General features: G+C 49.2%; 1 protein-coding gene across 1 annotated transcript in view; it reads left to right on the top strand.

Annotated features, from left to right (window-relative positions):
* The window catches only part of LOC308525913 (vitrin-like), a gene marked incomplete at its 5' end in the record, with an annotated part of 37,930 nt that extends 16,870 nt beyond the window's left edge, over positions 1-21,060 (top strand). The window contains 4 exons of the mRNA XM_081100788.1: positions 14,664-14,767; positions 16,240-16,466; positions 18,208-18,721; positions 20,478-21,060. Of these exons, the coding sequence (XP_080956914.1) occupies positions 14,664-14,767; positions 16,240-16,466; positions 18,208-18,721; positions 20,478-20,656 (1,024 nt within the window). The 3' untranslated portion in view covers positions 20,657-21,060. The remainder of the gene's footprint in view (positions 1-14,663; positions 14,768-16,239; positions 16,467-18,207; positions 18,722-20,477) is intronic.
* Between the last annotated feature and the right edge of the window lie 459 nt (positions 21,061-21,519).

Raw genomic sequence — 21,519 nt, 5'->3', positions numbered from 1 at the left:
CTTTCTCCAAACACCTCGAGGCCTTTGCACTGGTCCTGAAGAGCTGGCCAGGCAATGTGAGACTGGGCGGGAAGGGGAGTGGCCCCATCACTCAGCTCAGCACCCAGGTGACTGTCCCCAATCCGTTTTATTATTTTAGGGGAGAAATTGAACATTCATACCCACTTTTGATCTTAACCTCTTATCTTATTTGGGATAATAATCAATCTTACTTCAGATAGGAATAGGTTTCTCCCTAAAACAGATACACAGACATTGACAGATAACGAACAAACTATAAAAAGATCAAGCAAGCACAAATCTCAAATAACAGGTCGACTTTTAACCAAAAGACATTCAGGGCAGGATAATTATCTCCCTTTCAACAAAGGACCATCAGACACAGCATCACACAAACACACACACACACCTGCAGCTTAGACTCAAGGGGGACACTAACCTAGACCTCGGTGCCTCCTGCTCAGAAGCGACAACACAGCTTATTTGCTCCTCCTGAAAAGGGACAGCACTCACACCTGCCAACACCCGGGGCTCCCCAGACCCTGCAAACAGCTCCTGAGGACTCCTCAGAGCAGGTGGTCACTGAGGCTGTTACCTGAAAGACACGAGATATTTATGTTTGAGTTGTCAAAAGAAATAAACAAAAATGCCTTTTCATAAGACCTATAACACAAGCATTTAGAATTAAATTCCAAGAGCACATTTAGCACTATCTTCTATTTCTATGAAGAAAAAGTCGATGAGTTAAGTGATTCTTGTCTATAGTTAGAGTCAAATATGTGCAAACAACCAATGCTTACAAATGCTAACTCTCAATGTCAAATGATCTATCTTGAGGAATTTAATGTGAAATAGGAAAATACGTTTTTTGGGTCATTGTTTTCTTGTTTTCAAAATGTCAACCTATTTCATTCCTGTGTCACTTTTCAAAGGTAGAGAGTGGAGAGCGAGCTTCTCCAGGGAGGAAATGGAAGTGCTTTCGTGCCAGGTGTCCATGGTCCATTGTACTGGGGGGGGGGGGGGGGAATCTAAAGCTTGCTGTGTCATCTTGCATTAAAAATAGCTGCTTTAAAGGCTGTGTATACTGAGACTGATCGCATAATATGAAAATAAAGTGATAGCTATGTCAAGGAGAAGAAAAATGGCAATATAATGTTGTATGGTGATGAGAGAGAGCGTGGATGAAAGAATAAGTATAGCAGGGAAGGAAAAACATTCAAGAAAGACTCCGTCCCCTCAAGAAAACCCCAAAATTCTTTTCCCGTGTTTTCCTATTGTGAACACCATTTGCAGTTAAGAGTTTATCTCCCATGCTTTCCAGTTCTTCCTTCTAAAAATGCCTTCGCTATTTGTCTTCTTCCCCCCCCCCCCCCACCTGAGTCCCTTATTAATTTGGAGCACAGAAGGAAAATAGGTCTGTTTTCCTTCACTCAATTGCTCATACAAACTAAGCCATCATCCTCACCCTCCTACAGCCACAGGGTGGAGTGGGAAGTACAATGACCTGGGGACAGGCTGTCTTGAAATCTGGCCTGAGTCCCGCTCTGTGACCTTAAGCAAGTCACTTACCCTCTCCATGTAAGTGCTGCCATCTGCAAAGTCCAGGGTGGAGCAGATGATTTATGGGGGCTCTGCCAGCCCTGGCGCCCTGTAATTCAGGGACTGGCTCTGCACTCGGAAGACATCCCATAAATGAATATCTGGGGCTAACAGACTGGACGAGCCGCCTCTCCCTGCAGCCTGGGGTTCCCTGTAGGTGGATGATCAATAATGAAATGCTGGCATGCCCTACGTTACACACCCACCAGTGGGCCGTGGGGAACACAACTATCGAAGGGGGTGATGAGAACGAGCTGAAACTGCTTTTGATTTCAGCGGCCTGGCTTCCTTGCCTGGGTGGGTCCCCTCCATCCTTTCTTTATTTGTTTTTTCTCTTTTTCTTTTAATCCTCACCCAAGGCTATTTTTCATTGTTTTTTAGAGAGAGTGGGAGAGAGAGGGGAAGACAGAAAGAAATACAGTGGGGCCTTGACTTATGAGTGTCCCGACTAACGAGTTTTTTGAGATACCAGCTGTCTCTCGGCTGATTTTTTGCATTGAGTTGATAGAGTAATTTGAGTTAACGAGCTCCTTGACGAGCTCGGTCTCAGAACGAATTAAACTCATAAGTCAAGGCCCCACTGTATCAATGTGAGAGAAACACATCGATTGGTTGCCTCCTGCATGAGCCCCGACCAGGGCCCAGGCCGAAAAGGAGCCTGCAACCGAGGTACATGCCCTTGACCTGAATCGAACCCAGGACCCTTCAGTCGGAAGGCTGATGCTCCACCCACTGAGCCAAACCGGCTAGGGCCCCTCTATCCTTTCTTTACCAACCGGTCTAGGTGCCTAGAGAGGGAGGCAGTGGGGCAGGAAAGGGTAGGGAGACAGAGGTAGATGCCACTATGGGGCCTGTGTTTCTGGAAAAGGAAAAGCAGGCAGGCCAGCAGTTGGCACACCGGGAAACTGGTGCCTCTTCTGGCACTTGGGGCCCTCGCTACACCCCTGGGAATCACAGCGCACTGGGCCTGGGGAAGCTCCTGGCCCCACCTCCTCGTGTGCTATCGTGAGGAAAGGAGGCTCTGAAAGAAGTGGGCCCCCCTCAAGAGCCAGTACTCGAAGGGGAGGCTTAGGTTGGGCAGGAGCTGGTCGAGGAGGGAGGCCCCTGAACCTCGGAATTTCCCCTCCTCTCCGGCTTCTCACTCCACTAAGTTAGCGGCCACTGGCCCACGAGGTCCCAGGAGGGTTCCTGCCCTTGGTGCTTCTTAGGAGAGCTGAGTCAGGATTTACACTCTTATGTCTAAAGTTAGACTTTTAAATTTAGAGTTGAAAAAACTCATACTAAGTATTAACAGAAATAGAAGACAGTGCTAAATGTGTTAATGGAATTGAATTCTAAAAATACTTAGGATATCGTTCTTATGAAAAGAAGGCAAATAAGAAATAAAAATACAAGAAATATAAACACGGTCTGATTTGCAAAATGCAATGTTCATCCCACATTCTGACCCCTGGGTATCCCTCACAAAGATCTTTGGGGTACAAGAAACAGAACACCAGCCCTGGTAGCCCAGGTGAAGGGGGACTTGTGTCACAGGACTGCCAAGACCATGGTCATCCCCTCCCTCCTCCTCTCCCTGCATCTGTCTGTCTTTCTACTGGTCCACTCAGGTCTCCTCGCAGCAGGCCAGCGTCGCCCTCTACCAGGCTCTTGGGTTCTAGTCCCCATGACTTCACCTTGCACTGAGTCCCACCGTTGATACCGGCACGCTCCCTCTGCCGCATGCCCTCTCTCTGCACATGCAGAGGCTCGTAACCCACAACTGTGCAAACCTTTCAACAGCCACAGCATTCTTTCCACACTCATCACACACCTCCCGTAAGAGAGGCTGCGTGTGAAACAGACTCAGAGAGGGTGAGCGTCTCTCCCAAGGACACACAGTTAAATGCATGACGGCTGGGGAGAAAGCAGGTATGAAACCTGGGGTGGACCCCTAAAAAGTCAAGCAAAATTGACTTCAAAGCAGAGATTTTCTCACCTGCCAGAAAGCTTCTGAAGCTTTCCGCCAGACTGAGGGCTGAGGACTGAGACACTGTGCTTGAACGAAGGCCAGGGATCAAGCCCTCATCTTGCTCACACATTCTGCTTTAGAATAGCACAGCCAACAGGCTCGTGATGGCTCTTAATACCGACAGGAACGCTAAAGGGCTAAATGAAGAACGGCCGGAGCGAGCAGCTCTTGGGCGAACTCCCGCAGACGCAGACGGAATGAACAAGGCCCCGCGGCTCGTGTCTGGGCTGCAGCCTGGATCCACAGGGTCCACGCCCCCGCGACCTTCCACACGATTTCATTCGAGTCCCCAAGTGCGGTACCAATGGAACAGAAGTGCACATGTTCTTTTGAACTTTGTAATCAACCCTAGGATATCAACAGTGGAAAACAGTTGTAGAACGAAGCAAAATGTTGGTGTTTCTTCTTTTAAAAATGAAATAGATTGTTTTTTTCTGACAGCTGCCCTGTGCTTTAGGGAGTGGCCCTGAGTTGGGCTGCATCTCCTGTCTCTCTCTTCTTCTCAGCCCCAGACCAAAGACCCTGAGGGAAGAAGTGAGGTGTCAGATCTGGTGTGGGAGGCAGAGTAATGGCCTCCCTACCCCGAGCTGTCCACATCCAAACCCCTGGAACCTGTGAATATGCTGCCTGCCTCGCAAAAGGGACTTTGTAGGTGTGATTCAAGTTAAGGACTCTGAGATGGGAGGTTATCCGGGACTATCCCATGACTCCTTAAAAACAGAGACCCTGCCCCAGCTGTTGTCAGTTAGAGGGGAAGGCTCTGGGAGGATGACCAGGGATGGGGCTGCAGGCGGTGAAGGTGGAGGGAGGGGCATGAGCAAGAGACACAGGCGCCTGTAGAAGCTGGGAAAGACGAGGAAATGGATTCTTCCGAGAGCCTTCACAAAGGAAACAGCCCTGACACCTTAGTGTTAGCCTCGGGACATCCACGCTGGAGTTCTGACCTCCAGAACAAATAAGTGTGTTGTTCGAGCCACTGAGTTTATAGTCATTTGTTACAACAGAAGTAGAAAGCAAATACAGCGAATACACCAGCAAGGGGGACCATTCTGTCACATTCTCTAGAATCTGCATCCTCAGCAGGTGGGAGGCCCCGGGCATGACACACAGCAGGTGGGGGCCACGACCACAGGACCGGGAGGGACCCTCTGGGCCCTGACTTCACATTTAAAAATGCCGAGGCCTGGGCCTCACCCCAGATCTATTCAACCAGAATCTGGCAAACACCCAGAAGTCAGTATTTTAATCTGTAATTCCACCCTCCAGCCAAGGCTGAGAATCACCAACTGCCAAGAGGGAAGGGACTGCCCAGCTTCCCGGTACAGAGTGGCAGCGCCCAACTGGAACGCAGGCCGCTCCGCACCCCACACACTCGGTGCTATTTTTGCCCCCTCGGCCTACTTCACCTTTACAGGAACTAACAGAACCCCAGAGCAGCTGCCTGTCTTCTGCCTGGGGGGGGGGGGGGGGGAGGCTCTCCAGGGCCTAATGGCACTAGCAAAGGCCCACGTGCCATCCCTCCCCTCCGAGACAGGCAGGCGAACCCTGGAGCCAACTCCTCAGGGACAATCTCAAAGCTGAGTGAGCTGTGGATACAATCTGCACAAAAGTCATATCCTTTTTCTATTCCCCAGCATGCAGTTCTCCCACAGGTACAAATACCACAGGGCCTGCATTTGACTTCCTCCACTTCCACTCAAGGGCTTCTCTTGGACTCCCTCTGCACAGGCACCGGGATCATTCTCCCAAGATCTCCAGACCCGAGAGCAGATGATCACCACGATACACACTAGGATCACTTGGGGAGCTTCTGAAAAATCCCACTGCCCAGACCAAACCTCAGATGAATTAAGTCAGAATTCCTGAGTGGGGCATCACTACTCCTCAGCACTCCCCAGGTGACTCCACTGCACAAGCAGAGAATGAAGGCACAAGTATCTCCTCAGGCCTGTGCTGTCCTCAGGTGAATCCCAGGCCCTCCCATCTCTCTGAAGGGCCCTAGGAGCTCCACCCCTTCCCTTTCTTCTTGGCCTTTCTCTTCCTTGCTCTAGACTCGTTCTTCTACTCCCTTCCTCTCGTCACCGACAGCTCCTGTGCTGATGTTCTGGATTCTTACAGCATCCAAGACACTGCTACTCAAAGCATGATCCACAGTAGCATCCCGGAGTGTGTTGAAAGGCAGATCTCAGCCCTCACTCAGATCAACAGAATCAGAATCCCCAGGTGATCAGATGAGTTCAGGAAGCTCTGCTGCCAGGACATTCCCTGGCCCAGTGTGAAGCCGCAACCAGCACGGCTAGGGTTCAGGATCTGAAGAAAGGGCCGATGCACAAATGAAAACACTAGACAAGAAATATGAATTTAGAAATCATGGGGGAGCCAGGTGGATAACTTCCCTCTAGCGGAGAAGCTCCCTGAAAACTCAGTCCCTCTGCTTTTATTTACTTGAATACACATTTGCTTTTTAGGAAGGCAAACAGGCATATCAAAGGTAAAGTTCGGTAAACAGTAAAAGGATTATCAGGTTAGGGCAGTGGTCAGCAAACTGCAGCTCGGCAAATCAGGGCTCTCGAGCCACATGCGGCTCTTTGGCCCCTTGAGAGTGGCTCTCCACAAAATACCAACTTCTGCGCATGGGCCATGAAGTTTCAATCGCACTGTATGTGCGCACCCACACATGGTATTTTGTGGAAGAGCCACAATCAAGGGGCCAAAGAGCCGCATGTGGCTCTCGAGCCCCGGTTTGCCGACCAAGGGGTTGGGGATTGCCTTGAGCCATTTGGCCAACAGCAGGGCAATATTATGCTGATTTTCAGCCCTGCTGAATATCAAAGTCCATTAGCCTTCTAGTGGGACTTTTGCATTAATATGCTAACTACTGTTGGTTTTTGCCTCCAGCAGCCCAGCACTTTCCAAACCCTAGGACACAGTTACAGATTAGACCAGCGCCCCGAGTTCCTCCCAGGCCAGCAGATTGCACACCTGCCTTTCCTCCCTGCAGGAAGAGGCATGTAGGTGGTAGATGGGTAGAATTACTGTTACTAATTTTAAAAAACACTCATCTAAAACTGAATTTGGTTATAAGTCCCTGCTCTCCATCTCTGATCCTGGGAAATGTGAGAAAGGCCAGTATCTTTTCAAAAGGGGCCACTGGGTTGGCCATAGTGCTCAGCCCTCTGAGAGCCTGGGGCAGAATCATTTTCATCTCAACCAGGTTCTGCCTCCAGGGGCAAGTCTGCCACCCAACCTACAGCTGCCAGCATGTCCTTGGGCACCAGGGACACCCTAGAACATCTTCCTGATTTCACAGGCATGGTTCATCTCAGACTAAGTCCATAAATCACCACATTTTAGCCGTTAAGAAAATTAAATATAATTAGGTTATTTTACTGTAACCTTAAGTTGATGTCTTCTTGAAGGAAACGATTTTGAAAGGTTCTTGCTATAGGTAATATGATTAGTTGATATGTCTCTACTGGCATAAAAATTCATTTGGGACCCTCATTTCATGTACCTGAAAGTGTTACGGAGCAAACCAGGAGACTCTGGGACTTTAACCCAATGGGAGCCTTAGGACTGAAAGGGTCTTCAGAGGTCAGACTCCGGGGCTTCCCCACATTCCTGGAGAGAGATTCGCCTGGATCCCTTAAGAAAATATTCCCAGAACCCATCCAGACCTACTGAACGGAGCTTCTTCTGTGGGGCCTAGTAACCCATGTAGTTTAATTAATGCCCCAGGTGAGTCAGATCAGGGAGGTCTGGAAACACTGATGAACAGCCCCAATTCCCTACCCTCAGGCCCCCAAGCCTTGCTAGGGATCACCTGTGCCCACTTCCTACAGATGTTCTTTCTTCTTGAACACTTGTAGGGTAACCGTTTTCTATTGCACAAATAATCCCTTTATATGCACAGCCAAATTCTGGATCTCCACAATGTCTCTTCATTAGTCCCAACTCTTCTTTCAAACATAACCCAATTTTATATTTTCTCCTTGAGCTATAAATGTCTTTTTCCCCCCTCTTATTTTCAAAGAAAAGCTTTGATATTGCTAAGGGGTTTAAAAAAAAAAAAGTGGTTTCCTTTAATAAGATTTTGCAATAAAATTAAAAGGTTATTTACATAAAAACATAGTCGCATAGCTCTTTGAACTTTTAAAAGTAGCCAGGCCAGGGTGTCAGGCCACCAGCCCATATATCCTGAGAAGGACACACACCAGGTGCTCCCGTTACCGAGAGCCGCCACAGGCTGCAGGTGAAAAACTTATCATTCATTCCTATGATTTAATTGCATTACAGCTTAATAAAGATTTATTGAGTGTTTCCCATGTACTAAGCACTCTGCCATTTGCAGGGGATAATGAGGTAAAATTCATGTAAGTGGTTTGATCACATTTGCCTATAAGTCCCTTGGGGGATGAGCCGTGGTTTTGCCCCTAATCATCAGGTTAGCAATTGGAAAGAGTTTCAGAGGCCCTCTGATCCAACCTTTCAATCCAGTAACACTAAATAAATAAATGTGATAGAGAGTCTGTTCTTCAGGACTTCACCATCTAGTATGGGAGGCAATATTTTTTAAAGAAATAACATTAAATAAAATTAAAAGCATCTATTCATTGGTCATATGAATAGCTCATGTGTCTGCCTCTGAAGATGGATTCATCTACCTCAGTGATGTCATACAGAGTGAGTGTGATCCGTGGAGCTCAAGGCAGAGAGTGCAGCTCCTCCCAGGATGATCCAAGAGCGGAGCGGACGTGTGAGCCTCCTTTCTTAGTTATTGCACAATTATCCATTACCCCTGTCTGATAGGCACTAGGGGTGGGAAATACTGAGACACAGTGTCTGTTCTCAAGTCGCTTCCATGTTTGCAAAAACACCGACTCCCTAACATTTATTTGTAACTCCAAAATCAGTTACTTGTGGCACTTTCCTGGTCATTTGTAGACACGCACAGGGGAAGTTTTTGAGTCCTTTAACACACACACATTCCCAGCTGAGGTCAAACAAGGCCATGCTCTGCTTTCTTGTTGCGGCTCATACTTAAACAAGTATTCTTTTCACAGCCTGTTTAATGCCACATTTTTTGCATTTTTGTGCTTTTCTGGTGGTAATTTCACTGTTTAAAATGGCCCCCAATGGCATAGGTGAAGGTGGTCAAAGGTAGAAACTTCCAGTTATAACATCAGTCAGTCCCGGGGATGTGAAGTACGGCATGGTAACTACAGTTGACAATACTGTACTATATACTTACAAGCTGCTAAGAGACCTTAAAAGTTTTCATCACAAGAAAAAAAATTATAACTATGTGTAGTGATGGATGTTCAACAAACTTATTCCAGTAATCATTTCACAATATATATATTTGTATTAAATCACTACATTGTACACCTAAAACAAATACAATGTTATATATCAGTAATATCTCAATTTTAAAACCTAAATAAATACAATGACACCCCCCCCCCCCCCCCCAGTCTAGGCTTCTAAGTGCAAGAAGGTTGTGGTGTGCTTATGGAGAAAACACAAGTGCTGGATAAGTTTCCTTTTAAGTATGAGTTATAGTGCTGTTGGTTGTAAGTTCAAGGTTAACGATACATTTAGAAACAGAAAGGACATCTGCTGATCTGTATGTGAGTCTGCTCTAGAAAGTGCTAACGTAACATCGATAGTGCATGTTGAAGTTATGAAAAAGTGGCTGAACATATAAATTCATGAAATGACAGCTGATTTTTTTAAAATGCATAGTGGATGGCATTGTGAGGCCGAAAGCCAAAGATATTTGTGTAAACATTACCCAGGGTCAGGAAAATGTTAAACCCTTCTCAGCTAGTGTTTTATTATACAGAAATATTTCATATAATTATTTGTAAGAAACATATATTAAATTAGGTTTCGTCGAACAGAAACATACATCAATCAAGTTTCTGTATTCATCTACTGATGCAAATGTTGTAACCTGAGGCCCACAGGAACCTAGCCCTGTATTTCCCCTGGGAGCAATGGCTCAGTATTTGCTAATTTGATGCTCTGAGTGACTTCATAGAAGATAACTACCACACAAAAAAACAGAGACCCCAGTGTTTATGTAGAATAGGAAAGAGACAGGTAATCGACAATTGCTCTACAAAGTGATCAACATTAAGACGCCTCAGCACAGGGTTCTGGGGGAACACCATGGATGTGACTAGGCAATTAGGTTCCACATTTAAATAATGTTTTTTCTGTAAAAACTTTTGAAAGAAAGTTTTATACTTTTGCTTTTTAAATTATTTGTCTACAAGCAACACAAATTATAATTAGGTATGATTTCTTCACAATCATCAGACACACTCAGGAAATCTTTCAAAGTGAGAAAATCAAGCCCACAAATCATTTTCAAATACAATTAAAGTTTTATGAACTAAAGTTCTTATAACTAAAGAAGTATATATATATATATATATATAGTGTTATTTGGTAAACAATTACATATATCTTATGGTCAATATCAATTTTGCCTTTTCTTATTTTGTAGCCAATATTATTTTGTTGTTGTTGTTTCAACTTTTTCTTTTAGGCCCTAAAAAAGTTCTTATTCTTGGTCACCAAGGGAAGATCCAGACTTTAGGGACCCTGAAACGCATGCAATTTGGGGTTCCTTTTAGGAAAATAACATGAAATTACAAATACAAAATCAGGACCTTTAGAAGAAGCGTCATTCTCATTCTGCCCCACCTGCCTCTGTTTTGTTGTGTAGTTGTTTTTCTAATTTAATCCTAAAGTAGAACTTGGTTTTCCTCTGGTAGCACTGCACCTCTTTGGATTTTTCCGAATATCCACCTCGGTTGAGCTTGTTTTCAACTTTCCTTAGTCTCCCCTGAAGGTAGCTGCCGTGGTTTTGCCTAAGAACCAGCCCATGCCTCTCGTACTTACTAATACAACGGAATACAGAGGGTCATCTTTCCAGCGCCTTTACAAGTTCTCCTCTGACAGGTCACTTTGACCTAACTAGGAAGGTCAGCAAACAGGGATGGAGCTAGGGAAGGAGGGAGGGGGGCAGAGACTGTCCCCTCTCAGGTCCTCTGAAGGACCTCTAAGGCTCCATGCACTGTGGCCCCTTCGAATTCCAACCTGGCACTGTCTAAAGCTGCTTCTTCCTGGATCTACTTTTGGTGTTTGTGGAAAGGCTGCTTTTACTTTTTTTATTTTTCATTTTTTCATTTTTAATGAACTCATAAACAGAAAAGCTCCCATTTAAATATATATATCCTATCTAATAAAAGAGAAACATGGTAATTAGCTGTACCTCTGCTACCCTTCCCATTGGCTAATCAGGGCGATATGCAAATTAACTGCCAGCCAAGATGGCGGCCGGCAGCCAGGCAGCTTGAAGCGAACATGAGGCTTGCTTGCTTCAGTGACGGAGGACTCCAACATTCCCCGCCTGCCTTGCCGGCCTCTGAGCTTGCAGTTTGAAACATTGTTACAAATATAGAAGCTAAACAAAACCCCAGAAACCTGCTTTCAGCCAGCCGGGATCTCAGAGCTGGAGTTGAAACAGTGTTTCTATTATAGAACCCAAACAAACCAGATACCTGCTTTCAGCAGCCGAGGCCTCAGAGCCGGAGCCAAGCCTCAGAGCTAAAGCTGGCCCAGAATAAAAAAAAAAAGAAATAGAGGAGCGGTTGGGAGCTTCAGTCACCCGCCAGCCTGAAAACAGCTCTCAGCCCCTCACCCAGACTGGCCAGGCACCCCAGTGGGGACCCCCACCCTGAAGGGTATGTGACCAGCTGCAAACAGCCATCATCCCCTCACCCAGGCTGGCCAGGCACCCCAGTGGGGACCCCCACCCTGATCCAGGACACCTTTCAGGGCAAACCAGCCGGCCCCCACCCGTGCACCAGGCCTCTATCCTATATAGTAAAAGGGTAATATGCCTCCCAGCACCAGGATCAGCCTTACAGGGGCCAGCGCCCAAACCCCCTGATCGCCCTGCGGCTCTGTGTGTGACAGGGGGCGGGGCCACAACCTCCCTATCCGCCCTGCTCTGTTCCTGACAGGGGAAGGCGCCCCAACCCCCTGATCAGCCCTGCTCTCTGCCTGATAGGGGGGAGCTCCCTGATCGCCCTGCGGCTCTGTGTGTGACAGGGTGCGGCGCCCCAACCGCCCCCCCACGGGCCCTGCTCTGTGTGTGACGGGGTAGAGCCATAACCTCCCCATCAGCCCTGCCCTGAGTGTGACAGTGGCGGCACCCCAACCCCCTGATCCACCCTGCTCTGTGTGTGACAGGGGGCAGTGCCCCAACTCCCCTATCAGCCCTACTCTGTGAGTGACGGGGGGAGCTCCCCAAACCCCTAGTGGGCCCTGCTCTGTGCGTGACAGGGGGGAGCTCCCCAACCCCCTGATCGACCCTGCTCTCTGCGTGACAGGGTACAGAGCCCCAACCCCCCTGATGGACCCTGCTCTGTTAGTGACAGGGGGCAGCGCCCCAACCCCCCTGATTGGCCCTGCTCTGTGCGTGACAGGGGGTAGCGCCGCAACCTCCCCCTCGACCCTGCCTTGAGTGTGACAGGGGGCGGTGCCCCAACCCCCCAATAGGTCCTACCCTGAGCGTGACTGAGGGTGGCATCGCAACCTCCCAATCTGCCCTGCTCTGTGCATGACAGGGGCGGCGCCCCAACTCCCCAATCGGCCCTGCTCTGAGCCCGACCAGGGGCTGCACCTAGGGATTGGGCCTGCCCTCTGCCACCCAGGAGCAGGCCTAAGACAGCAGGTCGTTATCTCCCGAGGGGTCCCAGACTGCAAGAGGGCACAGGCCAGGCTGAGGGACACCCCCCCCGCAAGTGCACAAATTTTTGTGCACCAGGCCTCTAGTATACATATAATCTCCCAGGTCATATAGATGTTTCCAGTGATTGCATTTATCTAAGCACATACAGCCTTTGTTTCTCCCCAAATCTAGAAATTTTAGTTCATATGTACACTGGCCAGTGGTTGTGGACAGCCATTAATTGGTGTAAAGACCTTAATTTCAGTATAAACTGGCGCTGGGCAGCTTGGTGATGCCGTGTCCGGAGTTGTAGCCGCTGTAATTGTATTAACTGAGATAAGGCTGCTTTCTAAAGTCTCCTTCACACTCTCCTTGGAGACTTAGCAACCTGCAGCCAGGAGCAGCCACACAATTTGCAGGGACGCTTATTGAAAACCTATGAAGAAGTCGGAGACAGCGGCATCAGAGCATTGAACCAGGTGCAGCCTTGCCTGGAGTCTAGGGGCCCTGTGGGACCTTAGACGTCTCACTCCTACGGAGCCCTGCCAACAGCCTTGTCGGTGCTTCCTAAGATGGGGTCTTACTGCTCACCCGCACTCGCTCCTGGGCGTGGGCGCACACACCCCTGGCAGCACCCCTCTCCCACCTGCTCATGCGGGTCTGCCACACTCTGCCCAGCTGCTCCCAAGGCTGTTGTTTCCCCACGGAGGCTCCTCTCTGGAGAAGGATTACCCTCCGTTTCTCCACTTCATTCGCCCCAGCTCCTCTCGGGCTCATCTTTGTTAGGCTTCAATCAAGGAGATGCTGACCTCCTGGGGGAGAGGTGAATATTCTCACCCAGTCACGGGAGCCACAACATGAAAAAGCTGAAGGGATGTCTTTGTTGGACACCACTAAGATTCATTCCAGTGCAGAGGTAACCCAGGGAGCGGCCAGCAGCTGAGACTCTTTCTGGAGAGGAGGGTTTGGGGCAGCCTGGGAACATCCTGACATTTGCAAAACCCCACTTGAAAACAGCCCTGCTTTTTAGCAATATGAGCGCTATGGTCTTTGTTTTTACCGGATGAAGAAGCTGAAGCCCGGAGGAGTTAAATGATTTCTCAAGGTCACACAGCTAAGAAATAACAGTCAAAACTAGAACCCACGTGTCCTGAAGCCTGAGCCAGCCCGCTTTCCTCGCACACACTGGGAGGAGCCCATCCTCCCGTCTCACCGTTACTTCTGTCCACAGTGGGGTACCTCATTGAAGCAGCTTCTGCTCTGCCGGGAGCCGGTCCATCCTTGCTGTTTCAAGGGACCTGGCATATATAGCATACTGTTCTTAATATGTTTGCTCCCCTTAGCACTGTGTGTTTTAACCAAGGTCACCTCTACGAGAAAGGTTGTTTCCCCAGGTAGGAATTTTTCCCTGAAGTCAGGGAGGGGATGCCTCTCCTAGAAAGGTTGTTTCCCCAGGTAGGAATTTTTCCCGGAAGTTAGGGAGGGAATAAAACCCCTCAACTAAGTGCCAGGCGGGTAATTAATCACTTTAACTATGAACAATCATGCTTAAGCTACATAATCTTTACTCCCTGGAATGGAGATAAGAAACGCCCTAACCTTTGTAATAGAGATTGATAGGATTGAATCAACTGGTATAAATACAGATGTAATAAGACAGCAAGACACAGAACTTAGGAGACAGAATGAAGACAGCACCTACACAGAACCTACAGACAGAAGAACTTCGCTGGAGAGAACATGGCAAAAGATCCTGGACTGAACCTGACTACAGAAATTGGCAAGAGAACCTGACTAGAACCTGGTGACTGAACCTGGCTGGAGAACCTGGACAGAACCTGGCTGGAGAACCTAGCGAGGGAACATGGCTACAGAACCTGGCTGGAGAATCTGGAGAACCTGGCTGGAGAACCTAGCAAGAGAACATGGACACAGAACCTGGCTGGAGATCCTAGCCAGAACTTCGCTGGAGATCCAGACCAGAACTTGGCAGGAGACCCTGACAAGAGAACCCGGCTATGATGATCAACTGAACGCTGCCTCCGTGTCATTCCTTCTTCGCCGACTCCGTCTACATCTTTGGGGACCCCTGGACCCGCTGGGGTTGGACCCCGGCACTGCTCTACGTGTACATCAAGCATGCCAAACTCAAAGGCTAATATGGGGCAAATAAATGAGGCATGCCGCCCACGGGCCGCGAGTCTGACATGCTTGCTGTACAGGAAAGAATCCGCCATGATTTCTGCTTTCCTCCACCGGTAATAACTGTCCACCTAATTTTTATTTCTTGTTCTGGCTCCTCAGAGATAACCCTGCTACCCAATTCAACCTCAAAACTCACATGAGTTCCCGAGATCTGAAAGCAGGCATAGAGAAAATCACCCAGCGAGGAGGGCTGTCTAACGTAGGTATGTGATCCGGATTCGTTCTATCTTGCTACCAGGATTCTCTTTCTACATGATTGTTTTCTAGCATCATAGATAGGAGGAAACATAGTAATACATCAAGGAATGATTCACACAGTATCTATCATGTCTCAAGTATGATCACGGATTCAGTATGATCAAGCATCGTCATCACCCATATGCCAAAGGCCCTTGGGCCTTGAGGGAAGTTATGCTTTAGTTATGAAAGCAGTTCTCAGCAGCCAAGGTTTTCTCTGAGCAGCCAGCTCGCGTGGGATCTCTAAGACATTTCTCCAGCAACTGCATATGTAACCAGCTGATCCTTTCACTTGACGGGTAAGATTGTCCTGGCCAGTAGAGTCAGGATGCTGACCAAAACCAGAAAAGTGTTGGCTGTAATGACATTAATCCTAAAGCCTTAAGAAGGTAGTTCTTAACTTTCATTTAGATTGAAGACCCTTTGAGAATCCCCTGAAAGCTATGACCCTTCGACCCAAATAGATACTTATACACACAAAACACTGAATCATTTCAGGGGATTTATGTATACACACCTCCAGTGCCCTAGGGATCCACAGACCCCAGGTTAAGGGCTCTGTCTCACTCACTATATGCAGCTATGCTGACTTGAGGGTGACCAGTCATCCCAGTGGGCCTGGGAGCATATGGGCCTTCAGTGCTGAAACTGGGAAAGTCCTGGCAAACTGGGACAGTCACCCCAATTGACTCCAAAAATTTCCTGAGACCCTTGGCAGTATAAAACATGCGCTTGGGAAAGGCATGCTGGAGGCTCCCTTAGTCACGACAGTTACGCTCAGCTGAGGCAGTGTGTTGTCATGGAAATCCAGGCACAGAGACAGGCAGTGACCTGGGGCCACAAAGCCAACAGGCAACAGGATTAACTCAGTGCCTCAGCTCTTAGTGGGTGTTCACAGTGCCCTGGCAAGCCACACCTGTACCCCTGGCATGGAGCTGGATAGAAGGGACCATGAATCCGGAATACAGTCCTCCACACCCAGCAGCCCCTGTAGCCCCAGGCTCCCCTCAAGCTGCAGGAAGGCAGGCAGGTGCTCCGGTCACTCGGTAGGCTCCTCCCGCTCCATGCTCTGGAAGACAAGATGGGACCAGCTTATGGGCTTCGTGGGGCTTCTTTGTTCCCAAGAAAGTTTTCTTACCTGCTTGTTGGTCCCCTCTTTTTTTTTTTTTTTTTTTTAATATGAGACAATCAGAAATCAAAGGCTTAAAGGGAGACTGCAGAGGGAAATGGATAGTGGTGATGGCTGCACACCATTGCGAATTTGCATAAGCTACTGAGCTAAAAATAGTGAACGCAAAAAAAAAAAAAATAGTGAACGCGGCAAACAAAGCAAGAAACAAGGGAGGGAACGAGAGCGTTTTTCTGGGCCTCTTTATGCTGTTACGATCTATTCCTATCATTATAATCACTCCAAGCTTGACTTTTCTTTTTCTTCCAGGCCGGGCCATCTCCTTTGTGACCAAGAACTTCTTTTCCAAAGCCAACGGAAACAGAGGCGGCGCTCCCAACGTGGCGGTGGTGCTGGTGGATGGCTGGCCCACGGACAAGGTGGAGGAAGCTTCCCGGCTTGCGAGAGAGTCAGGAATCAACGTTTTCTTCCTCACCATGGAAGGCGCCGCTGAACATGAGAAACCGTACGTGATGGAGCCCAACTTCGCAAGCAAGGTATGTAACAGCCAGAGACCCACCCATCGCAAGGATTCTCTGCACTTTGCAAAGCTGTAGCAGCCTTCGGGGCTGTGTTTCTTGTTCCTCCAAACAAACCTTAAGCTCACGTCTAGGCAGGAGGTCTCCAGTGAGGGACTAGTACATCTGGAGCCAGGAATGGCCCTCTCAAAGCAAAACCCCACAGCAGCTGGGGCGCTGAGGCCAGCACCTTGGGAGGAGCAGTGTCCCCAGGTCCCACAAAGAGGCTCCTCCACAGTGCAAGGGACCTGAGCCAGGCAGCCAGCGAGCCTTCCCATGAACATGCACACGGGCACCATACACTAGCTCACACATGTGCATGCACGCACACTGCAGGTTAACCACTCTGATGAACAAGGAAAGGGTGGTACTGAGCCAGGTCAGGGAGATCATGCTTTCAAACGCTGCTCCCGACTCTCTGCTGTGACTCCCACACGCAGGCCCTGGGCTCCAGCCACGGGCGTCTGTCCACACCCAGCACCACTGCTCTCTCCTACCATGATATTACTCAGGCTGCCGGGGGGGAGTCTCTCCTCTCCATCCATCGGCTGGATTTCAGCTCAGCCTCCACATTCATGTCAAATGTCACCTCGTCCAAGGAAAGCTTTATGAACTCCATTTAGGTTCTTATAAACCAATTTAAAATATTTCTTGGGACACTGTTCAGCTATTTTTTGTTTTGAATAAAATGTGTATTATACCAGCTCATCTGGCGACAGCAGGTCTGCGATTCTCCTCTCTAGGAAGACCAGCCCGCTCACTTCCAGGAGCTCACCGACCAGGTGGCTCCGTGTTTATTCGCAGCTGCATTACAGTGTTTCTGGAGCGAGCTTGGGCACAAGTAAATAAATATTCATGTGCCCGGAGGCAGGGTTGTCTGGAGGACACAGATTGGGCTTTTAAGGCAGAGAGATTTATGTTCTGGTCTCAGGGACTGGAGATGTCCCTTCCCAGCTGGCCCTGGGTTTGTCCCGTCATGGCAGAGGGGTTATAACTCCAATTTGCAGGACGAGGGTGGGGATTTAATGAGAATCCCTCCAAAAGCATGGACTGTAACCCCTGACACATGCGAGGCCCCTTCTCGCTGGGCCCAGGGCTGCTCTGGAGACGTTTCTGTAGCTGCCTCTCGTGTGTGTGTCTCATTTTCTCCATCAGATCAAAAGCATTCTTTAATCCTCCCATGGCTGGTGCCCACCAGCGCCAATCATACGGCCAGCTCCCAGCACAGATAAACCAACGACTCTGCAGAGGCATAAATATGAAGCCAAAGCCCGTGCTTCATGGATGGCTCTCCACCACACAGAGACCCTGCTGAGGACGGGTCTGCCCCAGCCAGTGCCAAAGGGGGTGAACCGAGAGAGAGAACTTGAGGAGGACTAACTAGAGTAGCGAACAAGGGTCTGTTTGCTTCTTCCCTGCCCTGGTGGGTCCAGGGTAATCGAGACAGACTGGAGACTTTAACCCAGGGGTGGGCAAACTTTTTAACTCGAGGGCCACAATGGGTTCTTAAACTGGACCGGAGGGCCGGAACAAAAGCATGGATGGAGTGTTTGTGTGAACTAATATAAATTCAAAGTAAACATCATTACATAAAAGGGTACGGTCTTTTATTTTTTTAGTTTTATTCATTTCAAACGGGCCGGATCCGGCCCGCGGGCCGTAGTTTGCCCACGGCTGCTTTAAGCCCTGGCCTGGCAGGTGTGCCCCCTCTGTCTTCCAGGCCGTGTGCAGGACAAACGGCTTCTACTCAGTCAGCGTGCCCAGCTGGCTCAGTCTCCACAAGAGCGTGCAGCCCCTGGTGAAGCGGGTCTGCGACACGGACCGGCTGGCCTGCAGCAAGACCTGCTTCAACTCGGCCGACGTGGGCTTCGTCATCGACGGCTCCAGCAGCGTGGGGACGGGCAACTTCCGCACCGTCCTCCAGTTCGTGGCCAACCTCAGCAGGGAGTTTGAGATTTCAGACACGGACACACGCATCGGGGCTGTGCAGTACACCTACGAGCAGCGGCTGGAGTTTGGGTTTGACACGTACAGCACCAAGCCTGATATCCTCAATGCCATCAAGAGGGTGGGCTACTGGAGCGGTGGGACCAGCACGGGCGCTGCCATCAACTATGCCCTGGAGCAGCTCTTCAAGGAGTCCAAGCCCAACAAGAGGAAGCTAATGATCCTCATCACCGACGGGAAGTCCTATGATGACATCCGAATCCCGGCCATGGCTGCTCATTACAAGGGTGAGTTGGTCCTCCTGACCAGTCTGCTGCTGAGTGGGCCGGTGGGACGAGGAAGGGACTTTTTATGTCTTGCTTTTGTCTACCACTTAATAGAACGTTCAGAACCATAAGCAGAGCCCTAGCCGGTTTGGCTCAGTGGATAGAGCATCAGCCGGCAGACTGAAGGGTCCCAGGTTCGATTCCGGTCAAGGGCATATACCGTGTCCCTGGGAGTGTCCCAGCCACGGCTGGGCAGCCATCTGTCAGAATTGCCAGGACAAGGTTCTCTACAAGGGTGGGCTCAGGGACCTGAAAAACTGAATTTCTAACACCGTTTGCATTTCTGTTGGGGTGAGGGGACAGCCTTTCCAACTTTGAGCGGAAATGAGAGCTTAGTCAGTCTAAGCCAACCCCGTTCTGCCGCAAAGCTGTTCCTCTGCCACTTGCCAGCATGTTAAGGCCCAAAGCTGGGTGTTCCCAATGTAGGCGATATTCAGAGAAGACCCCGGAAAGGTAAGCAAAGGGACTGGCAGCTTAAATGCTGTTTAATGAGCCACAACTGAAAAGCAGCTTAGACCAGAACCATGTGAGGTGTGGATGGCTCTCCAGTCAGGACAGGGCACCCAGAGGATGCTGGAGATCATGACATGGGCCACTGTGGGTGGCTGAGGGACAGAGGCCTGTTTCACAGCATCTTGCTCACCCCACTCTGGCCAGCCTGAAGGTGGCCTGGGAATAGGCTTTTGGACAGTAAGGTCATGTGCCTGCTGGCCAGCTGCCCCCACCCCAAATCAAGAACCATACACCAGTGTCCCTGATTTCCCCCCGAGAGCAGACGCCTCGTCTCTGAATCTGTCCTCTGCTCCCCGGGCACCTCGCTCCCTGCTGTAGTCCCACCCCTTTGATCCCACTATTTGCATCTAGACATCCTCGAGCCTCTCCCTTCCTAAACAATAAAAAATGTTCTTTGGCCCCATGCTCCAGCCTCCTCCCCTTACAGCCCCACTGCTGAAAGGGTCAGCTGTATGTGCTGCCCGTATCTCCATTCCTTTTTCACTCTCAACGCACAGCAATTCATTTGGTTTCTTCGGCATCTACTCCCCTGAAACTGCTCTCTCCAGGCTACCAATGTCTCTCTGTTTTTTTCTAAATCCATTGAGCACTATTTTGTTTTCATCTTACATGACCTCCTTGCATTATTTAACACTGTTGGCCACTGACGTATCCTGAAACCCTCCCTTCATGGCGACGATGGAGCACGTCCTGAGTGGCTGTCTCTCCAGGTCCTTGTACAGTGTCCCTGCTCTGGGGATGAGCTTGGAGTTCATGGCTTACAAAGCCTAAAGTCATCCAATGCCACTGTCTTAGTTAAAAAGATCTTGAACTGCCTTTTTGATGCATTTAAGACTGACATTTTGTGTGGCTCCTCACGCAGGTAGAGCGGGCTTGTGCCATGTGGTATGGTCTGCATGGCAGCAAACGTTTCACTTGTCCCAAAAATATCATCCCCTCTGCTGCTCATGGATAGGAAATTCTGATCAAGCATTTACTGCATTTATCTGTTGGGGGTTTTTTTTTCCTCAAAAGACTATAACCTCCGGTGAGATAGCAACTGTATCAAGTTGGTTACTGTGAGTGTATAGCAGATGTTCATGCTTTGGGGCACATTTCTGATTCTGGCTTTGGCTGCCAGCAGAGCAACAGGAAGGCAAGGATTCATGAGCCGTGCCTCTGCCTGGAAATTTCCATCTGCTTCATGGAAACTTTGTCCCCACAGGAGTGATCACCTATGCAGTAGGCATCGCCTGGGCTGCACAGGACGAGCTGGATGTCATCGCCACTCACCCAGCCAAGGACCACGCCTTCTTTGTGGACGAGTTTGACAACCTCTACAAATTGGTCCCGAAGGTCATCCAGAACATTTGTACCGAGTTCAACTCACGGCCTCGGAACTGAATTCGGAGCGGGCAAATGCCGCTGCCCTGCCTCCCGCTGGGACAGCCCCCAACGCTTCACGGGCACGCACGGGGCAGGAGGCATGTGGGCTGGAGAAATGCCGTGTCATTACTATTCTTTGCCAGTGTGCTTTTTTCCTATTTCAAAACTTGGAGCTAGGAAGATGATCATGAATTTGTAGAAATGAGCCCAAATGATACATCCTTTTGAGGATGCTGAGAGTTTTACGTTTTGACAACTGTTTTCAAAATAACTATTCAGAATAGAGGACAGCACTTAAGACAGGCTTAACCAAAGCTTTTGTGAGGTTTTTTTTTTACTTGTCATTAGAACTCTGTAACCCTCAACAAGTTTCATTTTTGTCCTGACAATGTAGGAGTTGCTTAATTAAATATTTAAAAGGATACATGTGATCATTCTGTGTCATGGGTAGCAGTTCAGTGTTTGTGGCAGGGCCACCCTCTGCTCTTCTCCTTCCCCAGAGCACTTGCAGTGCACTCACGCCCAGCTCAGGGCGACGACACACCCAAGGGGCAGAGACACTGTGCTGGCAACCTCTAGTTTTAGGGCCGACTGGGGGCCGGCCCCAGAGAACCAGTCGGTCTGGCTTAAAAGCAGGTACAGAGGCTCTCAGCCCCGGCTGCGTATTAGAATCACGTGAAGACTAAAACGCTGGTTCCCAGTCCCCATCCCAGTCCAGTCCAGTGAACTCGGGTCTGGGAATGGAGCCTGAACACCGGCGTGTCTGAAGAGCTCTCTGTGGGGCTGAGATGTTATCAGAATTGAGAACCACTGAGCTCCCTCTGAGCAGTCAGTGCTACAGCTGTTTCCTGCGAGAGCCCTGTTTGGGTCCCATCCAGTTT

Source organism: Myotis nattereri (genome assembly GCF_964212035.1).
Source record: "Myotis nattereri genome assembly, chromosome: 10".
NCBI lineage: Eukaryota > Metazoa > Chordata > Mammalia > Chiroptera > Vespertilionidae > Myotis > Myotis nattereri.
Note: the sequence above shows the minus strand (reverse complement) of the source record. Positions and strands in the feature narration are given on the sequence as shown.